The sequence below is a fragment of the Fusarium solani genome (assembly GCF_023522795.1).
Source record: "Fusarium solani strain SB1 chromosome Unknown bctg00000009, whole genome shotgun sequence".
Classification (NCBI taxonomy): Eukaryota; Fungi; Ascomycota; class Sordariomycetes; order Hypocreales; family Nectriaceae; genus Fusarium; species Fusarium solani.
The window spans coordinates 2,910,327-2,934,184 of NW_027072144.1; the positions used below are offsets into that span (position 1 = coordinate 2,910,327).

Consider the following 23,858-nt stretch of genomic DNA (forward strand, 5'->3'; position numbering starts at 1 on the left):
TATGAGCACACGCCAGATAGGTGCCCAACTGCAGGTAGCTGATCAAGCCGTGGCGGGGACACATGCTGATTAGACTTTCGGTGGCGCTTGATCAACGGACAAATGTAGAGGTGAGCAACCTAGAGCCAAGGCGGCGTTTATTCGGCTTAGCGGGTCACTTACCGGTGCGAGAGGTGCAAGACGCAGTTGCCTTAAAAGAAGGTACATGAGAAATCGTGGCGGAGTTGTGAGAGGAGAAACTATCGACTCGGCAGCAAGTGCGACCGGATTGGGAATCATTGGGCTGTGGCTTCCTGCCTCAGTTTAAGGTGACACAGACTGAAGGTTGCAGCGCTTGCCCCGCACACCCTGTCAGCATCAACATTGTAGTAGGGCAGACCGCTCCGTGCAGATCGCTTCGAGCTGACTAGATGATCTGCGTTATCTATTCGCCCTTACAGGAAAAAGCTTGCTGCCGGATTGCAGGCATTGGTTGTAACCGAGCCTCCTATCTTACGTCACACGATACGACCTATCAGTTGCTTGTTTAGCGGCAAAAGCCACGGCGGATAAAACCGGCAAGATGCGATATTTTCTTTGCCAGAAATGCATTGACCCATCGCTGCCTGATGCTCAACCCTGCAGCAACACCAAAACAGTCATATACTTTTGCCGTCCGAACTGCACCTTGCTTTGGTCGAGCTGGGCTAGCTTACTGGGGGGTTGCGAGGACCGTGCTATGTTTGAGGGGAGCCCGAGCGGTGGTCAGTGATCAAACAACCCTCTTTGTGTTGCTCAAGACGTGCATCCTAACGAGACATTAGATCCGGGAGGGGAGACCTTTGCTTCGTTATTACAGTCTGATAGCTCTTAGTGTTATAGATCATTATTATAGATCACTCTCTGGGGTACGGAGTAATAAGGCCAGACGGCAAGTGGGGCTCTAATCACAACAGCGTGTCAGCGATTACGGAAGAAATGAGTACTTTTATTATTATTACATCTGTTGCCTAAAAAAGGCGGCGGAATTGTGTCTTTAATACTTGAGTAAGTAGGCTCTTTCAAACAGCAAGTCACCCACTCGCGAAGCACGGGTACGATTCTAACAGGTAGAGAGGCACTATATTTATGATTTCGCTCGTGACTTTTCTATGAGCCCGTTATTTAGAATCCCATACAAACTAGATCATACTTTTGAACTTGGAAGGCCATCCCATGTAGACGCGGCTCGCTATATTGCTCCTTACTGCTGAAGGGTTCTGACGTAGACGACTGGACCTTCATACTGGTGAGTTCCACGGAAGAAGTAGTATGCCAAAGAGAACAGTGTAACGGCACCATAAATCAGAATATTCCAATTCATCTCTGATGGCGTCGGATTAGGGTTACCGGGCATGAATGCCAGGACGAAAATCACGACGAGGAAGGCCTCGGAGGCGATATTTATAGCGAGACCCCACTGACCCAGGCTGAACTTAGAGCGCAGAAGCGGGCTCTTCGTCCATCGCCGCCAGGTCATGCAGCCAATGGAGACGATGTAGCTGGAGAGAAGTGATGTTGTTGCCAAAGAAGTGATCGAGTTCAGTGCGACAGCGGAGCCGATGTTAATGAGGGAAAGAAGGCTGGAGATAAGGAAAGTCGTCAGAATGGCATTGAGGGGCACATCCCATCCTGCTGGTACCTTGGAGAACCAAGGGCTGAAGGGAACAGCATGGTCTCGTGCGAATGCGAAGAGCTGGCGCGAGGATGTGGCCACCATGGTCAGATTGGAGAACACCGTCATGGCAACGATGAACACCGCCATCGCGGTAGCACTGCTCGCTGACTGCGTCGAGTTGTAGAAGACCTGCATGAAGGGATAGCCGGTTGGCGACGTCATCACCTCCCCAAGGTCGCCTATGCAGAAGCAAAACGTGATAACCATGATCCATCCGAAAGCGCCATTGAAGATGGTTGTCATGATCATGGAACGCGGCAGAGTACGGCTGGCATCGCGCAGCTCTTCGGACATGTGGACGGCAGCATCTGCACCCAGCAGTGGCAATATGCCGGCAAGAATGCCCACGAGGGTTGAGCCTCCCAGGCTGCCCCAACCTCCGCCATCACTAAACTCGGTGAAGACAGCCTTGGTGTCGGCTCTCGGCGAGAGAACCCAGAGAGCGACAAGGATGCCAAAAAAGCCGAAGATGTGAATGATGAGGACTAGAGCCTCAATCAATGGCAGCTTTCTGGCCAGGACAGTGTTGAAGAGTACCGAGAAAGCAGCAACGGCCACAGTGAGTAGCGTGCCATGCCAGGCCTCGGGGACATAGTCGGGGTAGTTCAGGACGACGAGGCCTTGGATTTGCGTGCCAGCAATGAACGCCGAGGAGGCACAGGACGTCTGCCAGCCGAGCACACACATCCATCCCATGAGGTAGCTGATGAACTTCTGGTACTGTGGCGGCGCGAATTCGGATACCCAGTGGTATTGTCCTCCAGTTGTGGGAGCCCTGTAGAATATTGGCGTCAGTGATTTGGCAATGCATGTCCGGAGGGGGCGTTCTTCAGTTTGGGCACTACTCACATTGAAGCCATCTCGGCCATCGACGAATTCACCAAAAGGAAGCCCACCCAGCAGATAAAGAACATCCAGATCAAACCGGCGGTGCCACCGTTGATAAGTCCGACAGTAGCGACACTTTGAGCAACAGGCTTAGTTAGTTGACCAACAGCCAGGACAGGCGGAGAGTTCCGTCAGCATAATTTACCTCAGAGAGAACTCCCACGACGCCATTAGGATCATAGAAAATCCAAAGATGGACAGGAAGCGAAAATTCCTCTGTGCGATGTCGCGTCAACAAAACTCAACAGGGCAAATGTCAACAGTTGCTGGCACAAACCCTCATTTCCTGGACCTTGCCCATACGGTACATGTCCGCGCGGTCGGCCGCGTTTCCTCTCTTCTCATCGACAACATCGTCGTTGTGGCCGATGGCGGCATTGTGGACGTCGGGGAATTCCTTATCGTCAATTGACATTTTAGCGGTGTTTCCTAATCCCTTTGGCGGCACTGGATTCACCAGAGAAGAAAGAAAGAGGAGAGAGATGTGAAAATAAAGCTATAGCTGGCTTTGCGTGGGAAATGCAGGAACGGGAATGCGCGCGGCAGCCATGCATGCCCGGACAGTCACGACGAAGAGGAGCAATACCCAAGTACCTTCGAAACCCGTGTTGTGTCTAAATATTGTAACAGGATCAGGGAGATACGGCAAACTGGTGTGGGATTTAATTACATCTGACACATCAGCTCGAGTCCCCCAATGTGGCTTGGTGTGCAGGGTGTTGGTCCTGGTCCAAGCTGTCCCGTGCCGTGCCGTAGGCTGCAGGGGCCTACTCCTAGCTTCCGGCCAGCAACGGGACTTGTTCCGGTAACGGGCAAATGCTGAATGAGCCTTTCAACCCGAGTCCAGGATGTGAAGGGTTTTTGCTTTTGTGAACCAGAATGCAACGGAGCGCATGAGTGGGTTGCCATGGACAGGCTTCGCCACCATGCGGCACCAACACGGCTCATGCACTTGGTAAGGGGCAATATCCCTTCTTTTCCGCAACATCTTACCGAGCACCAGTTCCCTAGGCCCTTCGTGTGCCCCAAGGCTCTTGTGCAACGCGATACTGGAGGCAAGATATCCTGTGGCGTCATCTAGAACCCTGAACGTACGCCCGTCCATGGGCGTCGGACCTTTCACTACGTCAAGCTGATGTCGTAGATGAGCCGCGCCGCAATTGTGCAACAGAGAGATTAATAGTCATTCGTTGCCCTCTTGAGAACGTCTGTTCCATGTTCTTTCAGTCGTGCAATGCTGTCAACTCCTCGCCTCTCTTGAGCCGGGCATACAGGTCTCCAATACCCATGGATCCAGAAACATCGAATGATGGCTCGCCTCGGTTCTCACCTGTTGCGTTCAACGATCATGCCGGACAGTTGTGGATCATAACAATCTTGTCGCTGATATACAGCGCGCTTGTGGCTACGGCAAGGGCGTACATCAAGCACCGGATTTTCGGTTTTGATGACATCCTCCTTGCTTTAGCAATGGTAAGGAAGCTGATCCGACTTGGATGGCATTCGGTATCAAAATTGATGAGTAGTGATTACCTAGGCCTTACATTTAGCTCAATCGATCGCTATGTTTGTTGGCTTGAATAATGGCCTCGGCAAGTTCAACTCTATTACGCCAACGGAACAATGGGCGGCATCTTCAAAAGTAAGCCTCTGCGCACGGCTACTAGTTTCATCAGCTAACACGTCTACTGCCAGTCCACTCTCGCAGCCGTTATTCTCTGCCTTCTAGCCCTGAGCCTCGCCAAATGCTCTGTCCTCGCCCTCATCCTACGCATCATTGGCTCCAGGACTGGAAAGAGTAAAACAGTCTGCATCGGACTGATAGTGCTCAGTGCGGCATGGGGTGTCGGCTCTTGCGTGGCATTCTTGGTCAACTGCCGCGCCGATGCATTATTGGCTCTGGATAACGTCAAGCAATGCCCCAACCAGGTACGGAGGAAACACGTCCAACCCCCGGGGCCTCATCATCAGATGCCTAACTAGAGAATTGATTCTAGAATACACGTTGGGCCGTGATCACGGCGATTGACATCTTCACCGAGATCCTTACCTGGCTCCTCGTTGTGCAACTGTCCTGGACCGTCCGTATGTCATTCACCTGCAAGTATCAGGTTGTCATGGCCTTCTCATTCCGCATACCGCTCATCGCCCTCTCAGCCATTCATCTAGCGTGCTTCAGCAAATACCCAGGCTCCACTGAGCCTCAATTTGCCGTCACAAACAGTCTACTCTTTCAACAGGCCATGATTGCTTGGTCCCTCATTTCTGCCACTGTGCCAAACCTGAAGAACTTCCTGAAATCATTCTCCATAGGTATGGGCTTTCCACTCGCCTTCGACCTCAGCATATACGGATCAAGCAATGTGTACGTCCTTCAGTCACTTCAGAACAATCGTTCCAAGGCTACCTCATCTGCAGCAGCGGCAATTGCAGCAGCATCGACCTCCGTTTCGGTCCAAGATCACTCTGAAAGCGAGCCCCGTGGCCGACCGCACAACTGGAGGCTGGACCAGGTCTCGAATCAAACCACGGCGGCATATTACCACGGCAGCAATAACCAGGAGAATCTGTCAGAGGAAGAGGGAGGCTCCAGGACAGGCAGTCAAGAGATGATCATCAACAAGGAGGTGGCGTGAAACGTCACCTATGAGGATCCTCAATAGATTAATCGCTGAGTACTAGTTTGGCAGGATTGTTCGTCGATGGGCAACGGAAGGGGAGGGATGGGACGTGTCGTCGGGACGGAAAAAGCATGGTTTCATAGGTTTCCATTTCCACTTCCAACACTTTCGGCTTCTGCCTCAGCTGTGGCGTGAACGTTTTTAATCGAAGCTAGGTGCAAGTGGATGAGCCTGGCCAGGTAACACTTCCGACATTGGCCTAACCTCGCTTCGGGCCTTGCCAGGCTCCCTAGCCAGGATCGCAATTCGGCAGCTGAGCTGGGTAACCAGGGTATAGATGCTCCGTTCCAATCGGACCACAATACAAGTTGCGAGGGGAACCCTGACTAGTCGCGGTGAACTACGCCACCTCTATACCGTTTCAAGTCAATAGGATACGGTGTGTAACGAAATTTTCACCAGATGACTGGCCAATTGTTGGAGAGAACATAAGTCCCTGAAACTTGCATTGTGAATGTAGAAGTGTGTGGAGGATATATTGTCTGGAGAACGAGACGCTTCCCAAGTAGCACCACCATTCGACCATACAGTCGCACATCTTGCCACCATCACTTGCTACTCATGCAAAAGCATGTCTGAGATTGTATTGCGCGGTGCGCGCTACTCTGAACTTCCCGAGATTGCCCACGTGATGGCAAAGGCATTTTGGGAGGATAACCTGTTTGGCCAGCTCATACATCCTCATCGCAACGAGCATCCTGACGATGTAGACTTGTACTGGCTGCGGCGGGCACGCGTCAACTTTTGGGACTACCGCTGGAAATGGCTCGTCGCCATTGGCAAAGACGAGAGTGGCCGGGATGTTATTGCCGGGATTGCGCAATGGGCAAGATTGGGAGACGGGGGCCAGAAGCTGGAGTGCTGGTACTTGGATCCTCGTGAGTATATCTTGCCATCTCGTTTCCCCTACGGCTATTCATCGAAGCTAAGCCATCAACCCAGGAAACCTGCTGAAGCCTCTGTCTTCTGTTGCCATGAAAATCCATGCTTGGGCCTGGCCTAGTCGTGCAAGCGACCCCAAGGAGGAGGACATCGTGGAACGGGCGTATCCTTTCTTCGATACGATATGGAGCGGCAAGCGCGCTGAATCGTGGTATCTCGAAGGATTAGCAGTGCACCCAGATTTCCAGGGGAGAAATGTAGGCCGGAAGCTTGTGCAATGGGGCCTGGAGCAGGCTGAGGCTGAGGGTATTTGCGCGTCGGTGGTCAGCGCCTTGGGCAAAGATGAGTTCTACACAAAATGCGGGTTTCACGAGCAATACGGCAGCGCCAGACAAGGTGACGGGAATCCTTTGGCAGATGTCGAGGGCGCTAATATATTCTGGAAATGGCCTAAGACCAACTCTTAGCCACATGATGGCTGGCAACGTCACCTTTGTAATACTACCACTGTTTGAAGTTGGGTTGAAGGGCAATCGCAGGCTTGAATGATGCTGGCCATTTGTTTTGAAGCCTCTCTGACTCTTCTCAATGAATAGGGGGCTTCAGGGAGTGTGACTATCATTGCTTTATAACCAGTCTACTCGTTCCTGGGGCGGATGACAGTGGAGACTAAGGTATCATCGCTAACAAGTGCTCTGATTGGACTACCCCCTGTCTTGACCGTCATGGAGGCTTGAGGCAGCCGCGGAGATAAACTACTTTCCCCTCCTTTTCCCCAAGATCCCCAAACCCAAATCAGAACAAGCCAACCAGCAAACAGATCTGCCGCCCTCAACTGAACCTTAGCGCTTCTCCGACGCCTTGTATACGCCCGCCAGACCCACATCCCCTCGTTCTTCGCCTCACCTTCACCTGGGGTCTGGACGTTTATTACACTCTGGACCCCCCAGGTCCGCATCCCTCACATGCAAACTGTCTCTCGTCCCAAGGACACTTTGCTCCAGGCACTCGGCTGTCTTGTCCGATAGACCCGCCGGCGACTGCATGCCACCAGTCTCGTCGTCTCCGTCCACCTTGACCCTCGAGCTCCCCTCGGCGTCCGGCTTGTGCCAAGCCTTCTGGCATAAACCGCGATCCGCGATCCGTTCACGACCTGTCCGTGGCCATCCACTCCACTTGCCGACTCACGGCTTCCACGACCCTCGCATTCCAGTCGCTTGAGACGTCCTGGCAGCCTCGACACTGCGATATCGATGGCCTCGACCCAACCCTGCGTCATCTCCGCTTTGGGACTGGTTACCATCTGAACGTCACGCCGGCGAACTCCTCGACAGCTTCTTTACTGTCCCGTCTGATCACCAATTCTCCTGCCCTTATCGTCCCATAGGCAGCCCTGCTTCTAGACTCCGCTCCTCTTCCTCCCTCCATCATATGAGCTTCTGTCCCAGTCTAAACTGGTCAGATATCCACTACCCGCTTCGTCAGACAACTTTCACTTCACTCGGTCTCCCTCCTCTATATTACTTGACCCCGTTTCCTTCCCACCTAAAGGCTCCAGGGCGCCGTTCCGATCCTTTACTCGATCTATTCACTATTCTGCTTCGCGGCCTGAGACGCACCAGAGCGCCCCAAACCTAGAATAATGGGCTTGTCGCGTTCGCGAAGGCAATCTTCTGAGTGCCTCAGCCCCAGTACACCACCGCCATCACCTCAACCTTCCTCCGCCTTTGAGGACTTCGAAGTCGACTCTCCTCCCTCGAGGCCTATGCGCGAGACCTTCCTCTCTGGAACTTCAACACCAAACGGGCACTTGAGCTCCCGACCTCCCTCCATGACCGAAATCCTCCTCGATGTCGCCTCGCCACCATGGACCCTCAGTGCCTTCATGGCTTACCTCTCTAGGAACCACTGCCTGGAGAGTCTCGAATTCACTCTTGACTCACAACGATATGCTGCCTTCTACAACGAAATCATTACCGAGAACCCGAACCGCACTCAAGAAAGCCAAAACCGCGTCTGTGTTTTGTGGGAAAAGCTCATGCAGGTCTACATCAACCCTTGCGCTCCAAGAGAGGTGAACCTTCCCGCCCGCATCCGGGATCAGCTACTCAACCTCCCCTGTGGCCTTACTCCTCCCCATCCATCCCAGCTGGACGAAGCGGGTCAGATCATCTACGAACTGATGAACGAATCTTTGCTTGTACCCTTCCTTCAATCAGTTGCTCCCATGCAGCTTGATGAACCTTCCGGTGAAACTATTTATGAACCTCGGCGACCCTCTAACACCAACAGCCGCATTGGTGCGCCTGTTCGTTCAATGAACTCGATGCATCACATTGAGCCCGACTCTTTGACCGACGACAGCGACCGAAACTCGCCCCCAGCAATGGAACCCGTGACTCCTCCCACTACCCCGCCCACATCAGAATGGGCCTTCATCACCTCCCCTGGCGGTCTTCAGCGTGCCGTAGCTGCACACAACAAAGGATGGAAAAAGATGGGTGCCAAGCTGGGCTTCAACCGCAAAAGTTCAAGAACTCGCTCCATCCCCACATCGTCCTACCCAGCCAGAGAAGGTCTTCACTTGCATCATGACTCCTTATGAGAGTCACAGGTCATGTCGTTATCCGAATGGCCCAGCCAAACCGGCTGGACCAACAAGGACTCGCAAGAGACAGCTGGGTCAAGAAGCTCGCACCCTGGCCACCCGCTGCCTGGCCCTATCCAGACAGACGACGGTGAGAACCACAATCCTGACCTCAGACAAGATGGTGGTTCCAGGGACGGCACGACCGTAAGACAGGACACAGCACAAAGTGGCGGGAAGTCGCCTGTTTTACAGAACAAGACTAGGGTTAGAAGTGGAACCCAAAGACATCGGAATCTTTGGCTACTTTTCAGCCGACTACCAGTACTTCTACGTCCCCAAGACTGTTTCATACTGCCTTTGGACGGGTATTGCTTCTTTCGTTCTTAATACCATTTTTTCTGATTTGGCACCCCCAAGCTGGTCCGCAACGGCCTTCCGGTTAGCATGAAAGTCATCCATAACCCAATGCTTGATAGTCTCATGATGACTAGGAAGGGCGGCGTTGATAATGTCAATCGGGGTCCGTAGCAGGCGTTGGGAGGTGTCATGGTTGACAACATTGAGTGGTACGTTTAACTCAACGATCCAATGGATCAGGGACTCCTTGAAGTCGGAAACAGCGTGGACTGTGGGCTTTGGTGGAGGCTTGGCGTGAGACTGAAGGATGGCAAGGGCCACAGAAGCTGCTGACGAGGAGGGATCCGGGGCGTAGCCATTCGTGATTGAGTGGTGGGTTTTGAGGTAGTCGTAGCTTTCAGCTTGAACAAGCCGGCCTAACCCCTTCCACGGGCATCATAGTATTTGCAGAGCCAAAAGGTGTCTCCAGCGGTGTTGTCAATGACTTCCACAAGGAAATGACCGTGTTCAACGACGGAGGAACGCAGCTTATTCCGGTGCCACAGCCAAGAGTAAAGAACGTAGGTCTTTGCGCCAATTCGTAAGCGGGGAAGGGTATCGATCGTAATGTGCCTCGTATCATCGATCTTCAGTTCGGCTAGCTGCTGGGCAACGGGAGGGGACTTTCGAGGATAATCGTACGGGGCTAGGGGGCCCAGGGGTCGAGGAGGAGGTTCTTGACGGCGTAGGAGCGGTGGAAGGAGACTCAGAGAGGAATAAGTAATCGTTTTCCTCGCCAAAGGGCGTGCCAAGCATCGTAATTGACGACGTCATCTTCGTTGCTTTTCGTTCCTCGGCTTACTGCCACGGATTACCATCCGCCACCACTTCAAGAATCACCCCACTTAAAGCATAGCACAAAAAATCGCCGCCCCATACAAAATCCAATATTTGATGCATACAAAAACCAACCACTTTTGTCCGTGAGAAATGAAATCACGCCGGGGTTCTATATAGAATTACTTGAAGTTTACTCTCTGCGTGGTTTTTGACCTCCCGGCCGCTTCGTGTCCGCTGGCAGTGCTTTGTTGTGACCGTAACGTCCTCACTTTCGTCCTCCGATCCGACACCCACCTCAATCACCGACTCGACCTCTTCGTCCACATCCACCTCTGTTTCTGCCTCCTTTGGCTCACCAAGAGTTTCTCCAGACGCTAGAGCCTCTGAAAGAACCATGAACCGTCTGTTCGGGTTCGCTACCGCCTTCCTTTTCTTCCCTCGCCGCAACTGGGCCATCTGCTCTTCAAGGCTAGCGATCCGCCTATTCTGAACGGCCACCTTCATTTCTAAAGCTTCCACCCCCTTGGCGATCTTGCTGTACTTTCTCCTCGTCGGACGACTTCGGTGTTTGGCCAAATCTCTCACCTGCCGGCTCGTCGTCGGCGTGTCATCTGAGTGCAGCTGAGGAGGGCTCGGTGTCTTGAGTTGCTCCAGCAATTTTTCTCTGTCCGGTTGAATTTCCGGATGCGATAGAGCTTTATGACGATTTATTGGCCAATTTCTAGTAACCATCCAGCCGGACAAGATAATCTCTTTCTTCATGCCCGCCTCCCTGGCTTTGGCGTAGGCCCGGATAAAATTCACCTTGTCAACCGGCGCAGAATCGGTCAAACTAGCCAGCATTTGCAGTTCTTTCCGATACGCACCTTTGACGACGTTAAAAACTCCATTATCCAGTGGTTGCAAACCATGGGAGCAGTGTGCGGGGAGGTAACAGCAGTAGACATTGTTCAGAAAGCACGTCGCCATCCACTCGTCCTGGCTGCTCGTCAGCGACCCTATAGCCGGCAATTGTGCGGCGGAAACACCCAGAGGCTCACCTGTTCATGGCTCCCATGACCGTCAAGGATGATTAGTCTCGCATCCGATGCATCACGAGGCTCCGTTTGAGGAAGATAGACGTCTTTCAGCCACTCGAGAGCTATGTGGTTGTCGGTCCAGCCGTTGGGCGATGTGATGTAGTACCAGTCGGCTATCAATTTAAACTCGTCCAGACACCACTGTTTCTGCAGCTCTTTTCCTTTAAAGATAATCCCCGGTTTTAAAGCGCGGCCAGTTGCGGTGACGGCCTCGATAAATGAGGTCCACCTGCGCGACTGGGAGCCCTTCAGCATTGCCTTCTTCTTCGGGTCAGAGCTCCCGATTACGAGGCTGTCCAAGCCTTGTGGACAACCAATCAGTTATAACCTTTAAAAACACGTAGAGTAGTTACAGATGACTTACCGAAACCGGCCATTATGCCGCCCTCGTCCACGTTAACCGTGTTCTCGGGTTTGATCCAGCCGTACTCGTCCTCCCGGATATCGAAGTACCAATTGACTGACCTTGGTGTGAAGCCGTCAAATCTGGCGGATTCCTGGCGTTTCCCAAGCTTTGTAGACAGTTTCGAATGACGCTTGATGAACCTGGATGTCCAGTTTTGGCCCAAAGGCCTGTTATCTCCCTGTTGACGGAGGAGGGCTTCGACGCAACTTCGAAGTTGGCTATGCGAGAGAGCGTAGCCGAGGGACTCCTGCCGCAGAAGCCAACGAACAAGGCGATCCTATTGACTGGGGGAAAGACGTTGATGAGGGTGTGTAGACTCTTTCCTGCTCTTCTGGCCCGAAAGTCTCTTCGAGAGGACCGGCTGAGGCACTCCATGCTTCTCGGAGGCCTGGTACTGTGATAGAGAACCGTCAGTAATATCGAATATGGCATCAATAACGTCTTTTTCGGTGTAAACATAGCGACCCATTTTGGAGATATTTTACAGTTGTAAGCTGCGTAGAGAGCCTTGCTAACTTTGTGGGAGTGGAAAGATGAGGGAGAGAAAAATGCAAAATTTTCAAAGTGCTGAAACTCCCATTATAGGTAGCAAAGTCGGACAAAAAAAGGCCCGGGGTAAGACAGCATGTAAAAAATAATGCACTGCAATTTTTCGTTTTTCTAAATGATTTTATTATAATAAAATATGATGCAAATAACATCGTAGAATTTGTATGGGGAGACGAATTTTTGTGCTGTGCTTTAAGTGGGGTGATTCTTGAAGTGGTGGCGGATGGTAAGATCCATGGCGCCGGGCTACCCGGCCTAGCACGCCGCGCCAGACCATCAACAAGAGCTTTAGCTCCCTCAGCGATAAAGCCGGTTCCGGTATTGACGATGATATCATAGTTGGCGGCTATATCGGCGACGAACTCGGTATCCGTGAACCCTTTCCATAAAATAGGGTTGATACGATCACCGTACGCCTTGCGAAGTTTCTCGGTGGCGTCCTTGTTGCGGACGAGCAGGTCGAAGGTTAAAGCTTTGATGTTAGGCTCTTTGTTGAAGATGAGGTGATCGAGCACGGTGCCACCAACGTAGCCGGTAGCCCCGAGAAGAAGGATTTTATCAATGGCGGACATTGCTTTGATACTGATTGGACACTGTAAACTTTAAGAAAGACGGATTTGTCTCAGCTTTAATCTCTCCAGGTTCAATTCTTGACGACTCAGGAATGAAACGACCGCGTTAGTAGCGGAGTCCGAGAATTGATTGCATCAAGACCGTCGGCACGGGAACAAAACCCGAGGCCGAGGATTGGATTGATCAGTTATTGCGATCGGAATAGAAATAGGCCGGAGAAAATACCGCCTTAGCAACAGACATGACGCGGTGACATAATTACCCCACTTCGTAGCGGGATCCGTTACGAAACTAATGTATGTGCAAGCATTCTACGTTGGCCAGTCTGCTCATAACGCAGCAACTCGTTCTATGCCAAGTCCGGACAGAAAACGCACACTGCAACGTGTAAATGCCAGGCAACAGTAAACATTGCTTCCGGGCGCGGAGACGGATTGGCCGTTTTATCATGGATCTGGCTATTTGCGTTGTTGCCTTCGCAAGACGTGAGAAGAGCTGGTTTCACCTCTGGTGATGGCGGAACCAGCGGCTTCACCACCCCGACTCGGCATGTCCTTACTCCACCACAATCTCTACCCAAGCCCGATTTGTCATCCATTCTTCAATAACGTTATCTGCGACTAGGTCCGTAAGGTCCGACATAACGTTGATTCTGCCCCACCGGAGCGGGGGCGTTATGGTTTGCGCAGAGATGCAGCATGTATATGGAGTGGCATCAACTTTCCCGGTGCGAGAAACTAAACATTTGTCAGTTGAAATTAGTCGGATGTCAGATTTGCGGATATGGGGTCCTTTACGCGACAAGGCTACATATGAGAGTGAAACAACATATTGACGGAATACGAGAACCCTCATGATGGAGTGAGTCTTCTGATTCTTCCACCACAGAACGGAAATTCCGCGGAATCGGCATTCAATATGCCCGAGACTCCGTTGACCTGGCATACAATTAAGTTTAAACCCACGAGAAGAGCCCGGACAATAACTTTAATATTGCATGATTTATAAGCCGGCCAAAGATTCCGCTGTCTTTTCCCAACGGGCCAACAGGTCTCCGTGGCAAATTAGTCATAGGGAGCTTAGCATAGGGTCCCAATAGATGCACGGGTCCGTATACTCACGGGTCCTCTATTAGTCAGCATAACCCTAACCCTCTACCCTGCTGCTGTATCTTCTTATGGGCTACTTCTATATCGTAACGGACAGGACCCTGCACCTCTTCTATGGCCTTGTATATGACATTTGCTACATGTAGGTAGTCTTTTTGCTGGCTTATCTTGCGGCTTGTCTTGCCCTTTGTCTTGCTTCTTGTCTTGTCGCTTGTTTTGTGGCTTGGCTTGAGGCTCGTCTTGTGGTTCGTCTTGTCGCTTGTCTTGTGGTTTGCCTTGGGGCTCATGATTGTGTTGGCAAAATCGAGCTTCAGTTCGATGTTTAAGAAGCCAATTTCCACTCCATTCTTCCTTGGCTACTATTGAAAATTGGCAGCCAGTGCGAAATCGATTACATGCGTAGGTAACTGTAAGCCGGCCAGACCTTTCTGTAGTTGATCTTCTGGTTATAAATTTATAGCCTCCGATTGCTGCCCAGATGTTGAGATCTAGAATAAGATCTTCTTGTGACGAATACCACTGTTGAGGGGGAGAGAGTTCATTTTATTAATAGTAGTAAGTAAGGATAGATATGATGAGGTGTTAGGTGGTGAAGCAGAAGGAGGAGACAGATAAAGCAGCAAGGCAGAGGTTAGTGTTATGCTGACTAATAAGGGGGCCGTGAGTGTACGGACCCGTGCATCTATTGGGACCCAGCATCAACACCCTCCCACATAGCTGCTTGATCTAGCATGGGTGCGGCGGACTTTTGAGATATAGACTTTGGGACACGGACTTTGGGACATGGACTTTTGGGATACCGCCATTTCCAGTATGATTCTGGCTTAGAAAGCGAGATGCTTGAATCATGTGGTCATAGGGCGAGGCCGAGTGGCGCGGCCGCAGGGGGTGGTACAACTTTACTCCTGGTGATGGATAGCGCCCGGTACATTAGATCAGGATGATAGGGATCAATATGATGTGGAGCCTAAAAGTTATGATGTTATTGAGGATGCCTTCGGCCCCCTCTTTACTTATGAGGAGGTTTTAGGTTAATTTTAATATATCAGAGGGTTGTTCCTAGCCGGGCCCTAGTCCAGCACCCGAGGGGTCAATCCAACAAGCTCTTATTCTGTGAGGCGTCTGATTGGGTGTGTGTTTATTCCGAGTTGCCTCAAGTCCCCGCTCTGAGTTCCTGTACATCCTTTATGCAGAAGTAGCCATGGTACGTGTACCACGCGGCATGGGGCACTGGCCAGCCATCAACGCAACCACAACTAACTCAATATAGGACCTGGGGTGATCAATTTAACGGACGAAAAGCTTATCAAGCAGTCAACTCACTCAATTGAAAGCTGAGGTTGAGTGGATTGCGTTGATCGCCACCCTGCCTTGGCTATTCAATTTTCTTGCTCGGTTGTTACTCTCGCATACATGGATTCTCTCTGAGTTTGTCCACGCGCGGAGATTTGCTGTTCGATGCAGGACTGCAGACCGAAGAACACAGTCGTATCGATATATGGCGCGCTTTGATTTCCAAGGTCGTGTGCCGGACCAGGGGACGGCCATCATTTGTGATACCCCGCGCGCGTAAGGACACGAAGTTCTTAATGCTTTGAACAAATTATTGGGTATCAATTGTCACCGAGCCGGACTCCGACTTTGTCCTCCTACTTAATAACCCCTGTCAAATTCGGTGTTCGATGGGTGGTTCAAGCCTCCGAAAGTCCGCGAGGTGGGTCTTCGTTACATCTGCTAAGGCGGAGTTATAAATCGCCTGAACGGTGATTGCCAAGTAGTAGCGGAGTTCCACATGACAACTCCCAACCTTGTCTGGGGGTTTTACCAGTGTCGAATCCGGTCGACGATTGGCGGCGTAGTAACAGGAAATTACGGTTTCCCTCCAAGGCATGGAAGCTAGGCGGGTCTTTTTGTAAATAAATATAGTGTGACGCTCCCCCCGAACGCCTGTTCAGACAAGTTTGACCAGCAACTTACTTGCTATCGCCCTTATATTACACTACCTGCCCCTCTCCAAGAAACTAGACGATATACCTAGTATGTCCTCCCTCATCGCTGTAGCCGGTGGAACTGGCAACCTCGGTCGTACCATCGTCGAGGCAATCGTTGCAGACGGCAAATTCGAAGTGGTTATTCTGGGTAGAAAGGTAAGACTTATACACTTACTCGTTCTCATTGCTGTTGGCCCCCTTGCTGACCACTCCCTAATAGCATGATGAAAAGAAGGAGAAGGAGATTGGAGCCCGTATCATACCGGTGGACTACACTAGTATTGATGCTCTGACCAAAGTTCTTGAAGACAACATGATCCAGACGGTCATATCGGCTCTCAACACAATGGTTGTTGCCGAACCAGAGCTGAATCTTATTGCGGCAGCTGACCGCGCTTCCGCCACGAAGCGTTACATCCCAAGCATCTGGGGAGGAGAATATACAGAAGCGTGAGCGCCCCCAAAACAGGAGGGTGCGGAAGCCATGTCCATTAATGAGTGAGTTTTTAGGTTCGCGAAGTTCCCCTACGGCCAAATTAAGCTCGCGGTGGCACGGGCTTTGGAATCCACCAAGCTGGAACATACAACGTGGTACATAGGCTATTTTGCCGACTACTTTCTTGCGCCACATGTCAAGACGCACATGACGATCCTGAATGTTGTGGTCGACGTCGCAAACAACACCGCCGCTATTCCCGGTTCCGGCGATGTACCTGTAGTATTTACCTATACCATGGATATCGCCAAGTTCGTCGCAGCTTCTCTGGCGCTTTCTAAATGGGAGCCCAAGACATACCTTGTTGGTGATGTAGTGACTTGGAATGAACTCGTCGCCCTTGCGGAGAGCATTAAGGGTGTTAAGTTCAGCGTCACTTACGATACGGTGGACTCATTGAAAGCGGGATACGTTACAGAGCTGCCGAGCCACCCAGCTATGTACCCTATCTTTCCTAAGGAGCAGCTGCGGGGCATCTTGGCCATGTCCGGGCTCATGTTCGACAGCGGCCTCTTCGACTTGAAGCCCCAGCACACAATCGACCAGGATTTCCCAGATATCAAACTGCGAAACATGAAGGAATTGATGACGGAGGCCTGGAAAGGGAAGTAGGGGCCATCGGTTTCCAATGCCTTAAATTCGGGTAAAATGGATACTTTGAAGGATTTCCCGCTGCCGTAGCTACGCTCATGTACCGTAAAAACTTGGTCAACTCAGCCACTTAGTCGCCCCCATCAAGAATTGATCTATATTTATCTGGCTATACCTAATCTTTACTAAAGACACACCGCGTATCTAACATGATTTTGGGGGTTTTGCAACAGTGACCCCTGTAGCCTGCCGTACCCGAGCGGGAGTTCCATACCTCATGATTTTGCCCGCTTGCCGACACCTTTAACTAAGTTGGAGTACTTGCCTGCGACACTTCGAAGTTTTCCATCTTTAATACGCTATGAAGATGAATCCTATTGGAGAATCGGGTTCTGCTAATGCGGCTTACCTGTTTATTTTCCTGCCTCGATATAAAATCCTACCAAGTATTCAAGTCGGGAACGCGCCCCATTCCCGCTTCTGCGCCAATCACTGTCAGACAATTGGCTCCACAGGGATCATTGATGGCACCAGTCAATTGATGAGAATTATCTAAGGGGCAAATGTACTATACAAAAGAGAAAGACGTTGCTGTCTTATATAGAAGACGGAAATCCGTGTGGAACGGAAATTCCGAGTGGAATTCCGGAAATAATCCGGTGGGCTATGCCGTGTGTGCGACAGGCTGATATGCGACATCCTGCTTACCGCTGGGCATTATTCGACGATCTGTGGGGCGACGATGCTAAGCGGCGCACGTGGATTGTAAAAGCCAAGGCAATTATTCAGGATCTGTGGGAATGCGAATACAAAGGCCTATTTTCTGAGGATCAAGACTCTGATTTACCTGCAAGTAAACGTCTTAAATCCTCGAGGAATAAATTTACAGCCTGGCGTAATAGCAAACGAGGGCTAACTCTTCAGAATCAGGCTGTTGACGAGTCTCCCGGGACATCTCCTTCGTCATCGTATAGTGGGTTGGATGTCGATGAGTACGATCAGTGGCAACGCAATATCGACGATTCTGACGCCCTCGTTACTGATCCATATGAGTACTGGCACACTAGGCGGCTCAGGTACCCCAAATTGAGTAGGATGGTCCTGGATTTACTGACTGTGGTCCCTATGTCAGCAGAGTGTGAGAGGTTATTTTCAGTGGCCGGGCAGATGGTTACGAGGCTTAGGAATCGGCTAGATGCTTCAACTATCGGCCTGTGCCAGACTTTACGCAGTTGGCTACGTGCAGGATTGATCGGGCAGTTGGATCAGATACTGGCAGAATCTTCGAGGGAATGATGGCGATATGTCAGGGGCTGAGTTATGCAACAGATTTATTCCCTTGCTCGTTATGTGGAAATCCTTCCACATTGTGGATTCACATCCATAATGGATACATATCCATCCATACCACCGTCGTGATCTTAGTCATCATCCACATCAATTCCATATCCTCAGATGTGTAGTGGAGTGTAGTGGCTTTGAACCCTGCCGCCAAGAGAAGCCAGTCCTACTATGAAAGATAATCTTGGACAGGCACCCGTTGTCGGGGCTCTACTGCCTTCATGTCGAGATATATAATGAAATAGTCAATCTGCTCTCGTTTTCGAATTACACGCTGGATCATCAGAAACGTCGAATTCCATCTGGTTTCATTGTTCTGCATCAGTGCCAGATCGATGGCAGCTCGGTCCTCCTCAAAGAGGTAATAATCGTCTTCATCGCGCTGGCTGCATGCCAGAGATTTCATCAACTCTCGCCATTACGGAGAAGCCCTAACGAACCAGACGATGTTATGCAGCTTACCCACTGCTCCTCGTTTCCGCCAAAGTCAAAGCTCACGCTCTTCAACTTGGAAAGCCGCTTCGGTAAAGGCTTCTCGCTCAAACGAGTCAGGGTCTTTCCCCCAGAGGAACGCTCGAGCTGCAAGGTTGACAATATGCCCAAAGCACCGTGTTCGATTGTTTCTAATATCCTCCTCGGCCATCGCAGGAGAAAGTTGACGATAGAGGCTTGCCAAGCATGTGTCATTGGACGAGACATTGTCGCAGACACCCGCGCCAATCCGATCTCGTATTCCGTACTCGCCGAAGATGTCATATATTGCCGTTGCTTGGTTATCTCCGGAATGAGCTCCACGGCACCTCTTTCGCCAATGATGCATCGTGTAAGTCGAGCATTCATCGCAAGTACGGATTCGACGGCGCCGTGAAAGGAAGATTGGCAGTAACGATCCAGCCGACCATCAGCTCCTTCGCTTTATTGACATTGGATCTTACAGTAGGAAGCTCCAGGCAGCGCCGTTTCGAAGGGGGTTGACTATCAGCGCGAGACAAATATTCGTCCGCATTGCCGTCCGCCTCAGTGATCATATATGACCTATATCCAGTAAGGCGCTAAAAAAAGAATAAATATCGGACTCATACGCATGTCATATACCTTCGGAGATGTTCAATTAACGACGTGGTATTTATCGCGACGAATAACGAGCTCTTCCCGCGTTCATCACATTTCGAGCAAGCCCAGTAGGTCTGCAATGTCCGCAAATCAGGGCTGACTTCCGTGAGGAAGAATCCGTGGGCTTGAATCCAGCTCCGCCGGCCTTTGCGATTCTTGTTGGCAATATACTCCTCTGGTATACCATGCAGTACCCACCTGCCGGTAATTGTTGAAATATAAGACCCAACAGGCTCCTAGGTCCTAACCCTTTTTGTTTCAACAGTAATACCCACCTGCCGGTAAGCAAAAAAAATATTTCCCCATACAAAATGCCCAATTTCACTTGCACAGTACTTTATCAAAAGGAAAGATTTTTTCATGAGAAAATGTCTGCTGTATTAAGAATTATATGGAATTTAATATTCCAGCATTGTTTCTTTAGTGACGCATGCGGCATAGTCGCACGGCACTAATGTATAATGTCTCAAATTGCCTCCCTTATCACCCAGCCTCCTCGAAGCTTCATCCAGAATTTTCTCTTTCCCATCTTTCCTCAATCGCCTTAAACATGCCTCAATTATCTTATACGGAGGAGGATGTTATCCAGGCCATACTGGATGTCACAGATAATGGCCTCTCCCAGAACCAGGCTGCCCAGAAGAATGGTGTGCCTCAAACCACTCTTTCTGACCGATTAAGAGGCCTACCGTCAAGATCCGAGGTCACCTAGCCTGCTCAGCTTTTATCCAAGTCGGAGGAGTCCAGATTGGTTACCTGGATACTTCGACAAGAGGCCTTGGGCTATGCTCCTTCCCACAGTCAAGTTCGCGCCACCGTCGCTGCCCTCTTGAGACAGCAAGGACGGGAAAGGCCTATCGGTGTACACTGGCTAGCCAGGTTCATTAAACGCCATGACGATATCAAGACGAAGGTGGGAAAACGCCAGGAAGCTGCAAGGTTCAATTCCTTTACCCCAATGGCCGTCAATTGGTACTTTGATATCCGGGAGAGCGAATATGGCTGGATCAAACCGGAGAACACGGTTAATGTTGACGAGGGCGGGATCATGGCTGGATTTGGTGAGCATTGATTATTTTTGCTACGAAACTCTCTAATCCATTGAAAAAATAGGCTTGGATTCCTTGGTCATTGGCAGTAGCGACCCTAGGAGGAAGGCCTTCCTCAAGGGCTCGCAGTCCCGCACTTGGACTACCTTTATCGAAGCCGTCACCGCAGATGGCCGTCTTCTCAAGCCGGGGATTATCTTCAAAGGTAAAGAGCTCCAGCAACAGTGGTTTATCGACGAGCTCCGGGGGTCGCCGACTGGTATTATATCACGTCCGACAATGGCTGGACGGACAACCATATCGCAGTCGAGTGGCTAAAGGAGGTCTATCTGCCTCAAACGCAACCGGCGGATGAGTCTGATGCAAGGCTCATCATACTAGATGGCCATAGGAGCCATGTATCTGTGAGTATCTACCTGTTCTAGATCAGAAATCCCTCTGACGGCGCTGACTGAGAATTGAGGATGAGTGGATGGCTACGTGCTTTTTAAACAACGTATATTGCTGTTACCTGCCTGCTCACTGCTCTCACGGTCTACAACCACTTGATAATGGCCCATTCAATGCATCCAAGGTAGCCTATGGCAAAGAGCTCCAAAAGCTGACAAGCCTGACCGATTCTGCGCCGGTGGACAAGGTCAACTTCATCAAGGCCTACGCCAAAGCCAGGGAAGTGGGTATGACGAAGAAAAATATACTCTCAGGCTGGAGGGTGACTGGAAACTGGCCGATTTCACGGCGGAAAGCGCTCATACATCCTGAGATTCAGCCGGACAAGAAGGAAACGACGCCCGGGTCGGACGGCCACCGAGACGGGCAAGTCGACTCTGATAATACGCCAAAGACCAGCCGCCACATCAGAGATCTGGGGAAGAACAAGAGTCCGTCAACAAGAAGGCGCTATTCTGTGATATCGAGAGGGTTTGAAGCTCAAGAGTCAAAGATCGCCTCTCTGAGCACCAGAATAGCCAGTCTGGAGGAGGAAGTTGGGCGGTTGAGCAGAGGCAAGAAGAGGAAGGCGATACCGAATCCCAACAAAAGGTTCATGACATTGGCGGAGGCTCTAGTGGCCGGTGAGACTATTTCCGAGGCAAACGAAGCAATTGAAGGGGCGGATGCTGTTGGAGATGTGATTGAGGTGGGAGGGATGGAGGATGATGAGAGGTCAAATTCGGAGGAGGAAGAGTTAGCTGTGGTACGCACACGCGCAGGGCGTGAAGTCAAAATACCGCGAAAATATTAAAATCCACTTGATTCTAAAACGAAATTCGAAAATCATTTCACGGTTTTTGTTTTTGGTGAATTTTCCACATATGGTTGAAAAATTGCATTTTGTATGGGGAAATTTTTTTTTGCTGTACGGTAGGTGGGTACTGCATGGTAGTCGGCTGGTTCGATTTTAGTGCGCCTTCGGATTTGAGCTGTGCTGTGCTCTTTTCTCTCCCTCTGGCGCTGGTGTTTTGTGCTCACGCCATAGATGATTTGCCGCGTTCTGGAGACCCGAAGAGGTAAAACTCGCGATAATGGGACGATTTCCGAGGATACAGTCCTTGCAAGCCCATTTGCGTAAGCCATGACGTTGAATATCATAGCCAAAGTCCCACAGCCAAGAGCTAGTATCACGAGCGCGTTCTGACCAAGTCCAGCCTCTGAAATGGTGAAAAAGACGGTCTTCGAGGTGCTGCTGTTGGCCTGGCTGGGCTGGCTGGTTGGCTGACATCGTCAAATTTTTTTTTTAGCAAAAACAACAGCAGGAAATCTTCGAAAACGCGCTCAATAGGGGCAGTTTCTCGTATCACGTTATAAGATTAGCTATGAGGGTGATCGACCTTGGCTAACTTGAGTCTAGATACCTCGATTTAAGAGGCAGCTATATACAAAAATAAGTACTATCGACCGTACAGGGTCAGGGAATATCCCACTATACCTAAATCCACCTAAATCCACTCCATTACATCCACTTTCAGGTCCGAATGTAGTGGATTATTACGTAACTGAGCGCCGGCAAAGTGGATGTAATAGAGATGGGCCACTTATATGTGGTCCACGTGGATATGCAGTGTAGTTGGTCCGACCCTTGGCCCGAATGGAGGAGAAGAAGCGACGCAAGATGGTCCGGACCATGACACGTAGGGGTAACGATGGTATCCTCGAGCCCATCCGCGTGGTGCCTGGAATCTCTCGCATACAATCGGACAAAGTCCCAGCAACCGACTTTGAACGCCGGAAGGCCGAGTTTGCTCTAATGCGTAAGATTCAGGCCCAATCATTATCTCGCAGAAGATGGATGGCCATGGCCATCTCCACCAGCTCATGGCTCGTTCTGTGGCTTGTGGGTGCCGTCGTTTTTAAGAAATCCGAGAAGCCTTATCAGGACTGGTCGTACTTTGACTCCTTCTACTTCTGCTTTGAAGCCTGGACAACCATCGGATATGGTGACCTCACCCCTATTTCTAATGCAGGCAAATCCTTCTTTGTCTTCTGGTCTCTCCTAGCCTTGCCCACCATGACGGTGCTCATCTCACATGCCAGCAATACTGTGGTCAAGTTCATTCGAGATGGTACCCTTCGACTAGGAAACGTCACGCTCCTGCCGGGCGACGAAGGCTTTGTCGGTAATATGAAGCACATTATAAGCAAAATTACATTCGGCAAGGCCTTCCCAGGCCATCTGGACTCTGTATCTCCGGAGCCGGCGGAGTCCTCGAAGAGCACCGATCAGCGATTAGCGGAGATCATGACCGAGCCCCTCGAACAAACTCTCCAGGATGATGACAGAGGCCGCCCCAGCACCTCCGTTGTCGATCAAAGGGTTTCACGAAGCCGTTGCCCACAACGCACTCGTGCTACATCAGCCTTCACCTCTAGAGTCCGACACTCGCTCTCCCGCCCCCGCAATCCCAACGGTGAGCTTCCCACGGGGGCCGACTTCCACTTCCTCCTTATCTCCGAGATCCAGGTCATCGCCACCCACGTGAAAGAATCCAAGCCGCATCGCTACACTTTCGACCAGTGGGCCTGGTACCTCAAGCTCATCGGCGAAGATGAACGCAACGCAGAGACGCACCGCAAGGTCAAGCCAAAGGGAAAGTGCTGGGACCCTAACGATGAGGACTCAGATAAGGAGCCAACGTGGTCGTGGGTCGGGAATCGCAGTCCTTTGATGGGTAGCCAGGAGGAGAGCGAGTGGATTCTAGACAGGCTGATGGATAGGCTCCGGGAGTCGTTATCGGCAGAAAGCAGGCGGCAGCTGAGGAGTGGTCCCAGGGTGGCGCAGGAGGTGTATGATGTGGATGGAGATAGTGGCGTTAAGGAGGGACAAGCATAATACGCATTCTTTGACAAAATTGGTGCCTTACATATGCGATGAAGTTCAATGAATTTTACGTTATGGTTTACTTGGTACACGAAGGGGATGAGATTGGATTAGGGTGAACGGAATAGGGCAAGGCATTTGAGGAAGCTAGCAGAGGAAGCTCGAGGGGCGAAAGTGAAGCAACGGAGCACCGGCGAAGACTCCAACTGGTTCGAAGAAGCGGAATAGCGCGCGGTGAGCGACGGAAGTTGGCCCCAAGAGAACCACCTTGAGTGCTGCGAAGGTCGTGTTAGGCGGCATTATGATGGCTTCTATCTACTGAGCTGTCCGAA

General features: G+C 51.0%; 7 protein-coding genes across 7 annotated transcripts; 4 read left to right on the forward strand and 3 right to left on the reverse strand.

The window, feature by feature from the left end:
* Positions 1-1,222: 1,222 nt before the first annotated feature.
* On the reverse strand, positions 1,223-2,999 carry MRS44_013949 (uncharacterized protein; the record flags this gene model as incomplete). Its single annotated transcript, XM_046276261.2, has 4 exons — positions 1,223-2,471; positions 2,546-2,659; positions 2,730-2,800; positions 2,862-2,999. The coding sequence occupies 4 exons, from the start codon at positions 2,997-2,999 to the stop codon at positions 1,223-1,225; spliced, it is 1,572 nt and encodes a 523-aa protein (XP_046131929.2).
* A 1,149-nt stretch (positions 3,000-4,148) lies between these two features.
* On the forward strand, positions 4,149-6,614 carry MRS44_013950 (uncharacterized protein; the record flags this gene model as incomplete). Its single annotated transcript, XM_065617387.1, has 5 exons — positions 4,149-4,226; positions 4,280-4,513; positions 4,582-5,211; positions 5,726-6,143; positions 6,208-6,614. The coding sequence occupies 5 exons, from the start codon at positions 4,149-4,151 to the stop codon at positions 6,612-6,614; spliced, it is 1,767 nt and encodes a 588-aa protein (XP_065473459.1).
* Positions 6,615-7,789: 1,175 nt separating this feature from the next.
* Positions 7,790-8,752, forward strand: MRS44_013951 (uncharacterized protein; the record flags this gene model as incomplete). Its single annotated transcript, XM_065617388.1, has 1 exon — positions 7,790-8,752. The coding sequence occupies one exon, from the start codon at positions 7,790-7,792 to the stop codon at positions 8,750-8,752; it is 963 nt and encodes a 320-aa protein (XP_065473460.1).
* A 758-nt stretch (positions 8,753-9,510) lies between these two features.
* MRS44_013952 (uncharacterized protein) lies at positions 9,511-12,519 on the reverse strand (the record flags this gene model as incomplete). Its single annotated transcript, XM_065617389.1, has 6 exons — positions 9,511-9,809; positions 10,108-10,891; positions 10,954-11,294; positions 11,357-11,616; positions 11,684-11,786; positions 12,198-12,519. The coding sequence occupies 6 exons, from the start codon at positions 12,517-12,519 to the stop codon at positions 9,511-9,513; spliced, it is 2,109 nt and encodes a 702-aa protein (XP_065473461.1).
* Positions 12,520-15,668: 3,149 nt separating this feature from the next.
* On the forward strand, positions 15,669-16,728 carry MRS44_013953 (uncharacterized protein; the record flags this gene model as incomplete). The annotated part of the gene is made up of 3 exons (XM_065617390.1): positions 15,669-15,776; positions 15,841-16,070; positions 16,131-16,728. The coding sequence occupies 3 exons, from the start codon at positions 15,669-15,671 to the stop codon at positions 16,726-16,728; spliced, it is 936 nt and encodes a 311-aa protein (XP_065473462.1).
* A 1,489-nt stretch (positions 16,729-18,217) lies between these two features.
* MRS44_013954 (uncharacterized protein) lies at positions 18,218-18,747 on the reverse strand (the record flags this gene model as incomplete). Its single annotated transcript, XM_065617391.1, has 2 exons — positions 18,218-18,430; positions 18,511-18,747. 2 exons carry the CDS (start codon positions 18,745-18,747, stop codon positions 18,218-18,220), a joined length of 450 nt encoding a protein of 149 aa, XP_065473463.1.
* A 964-nt stretch (positions 18,748-19,711) lies between these two features.
* MRS44_013955 (uncharacterized protein) lies at positions 19,712-23,538 on the forward strand (the record flags this gene model as incomplete). Its single annotated transcript, XM_065617392.1, has 6 exons — positions 19,712-19,808; positions 19,935-20,222; positions 20,275-20,469; positions 20,517-20,614; positions 20,785-21,405; positions 22,276-23,538. The coding sequence occupies 6 exons, from the start codon at positions 19,712-19,714 to the stop codon at positions 23,536-23,538; spliced, it is 2,562 nt and encodes an 853-aa protein (XP_065473464.1).
* Positions 23,539-23,858: the final 320 nt, after the last annotated feature.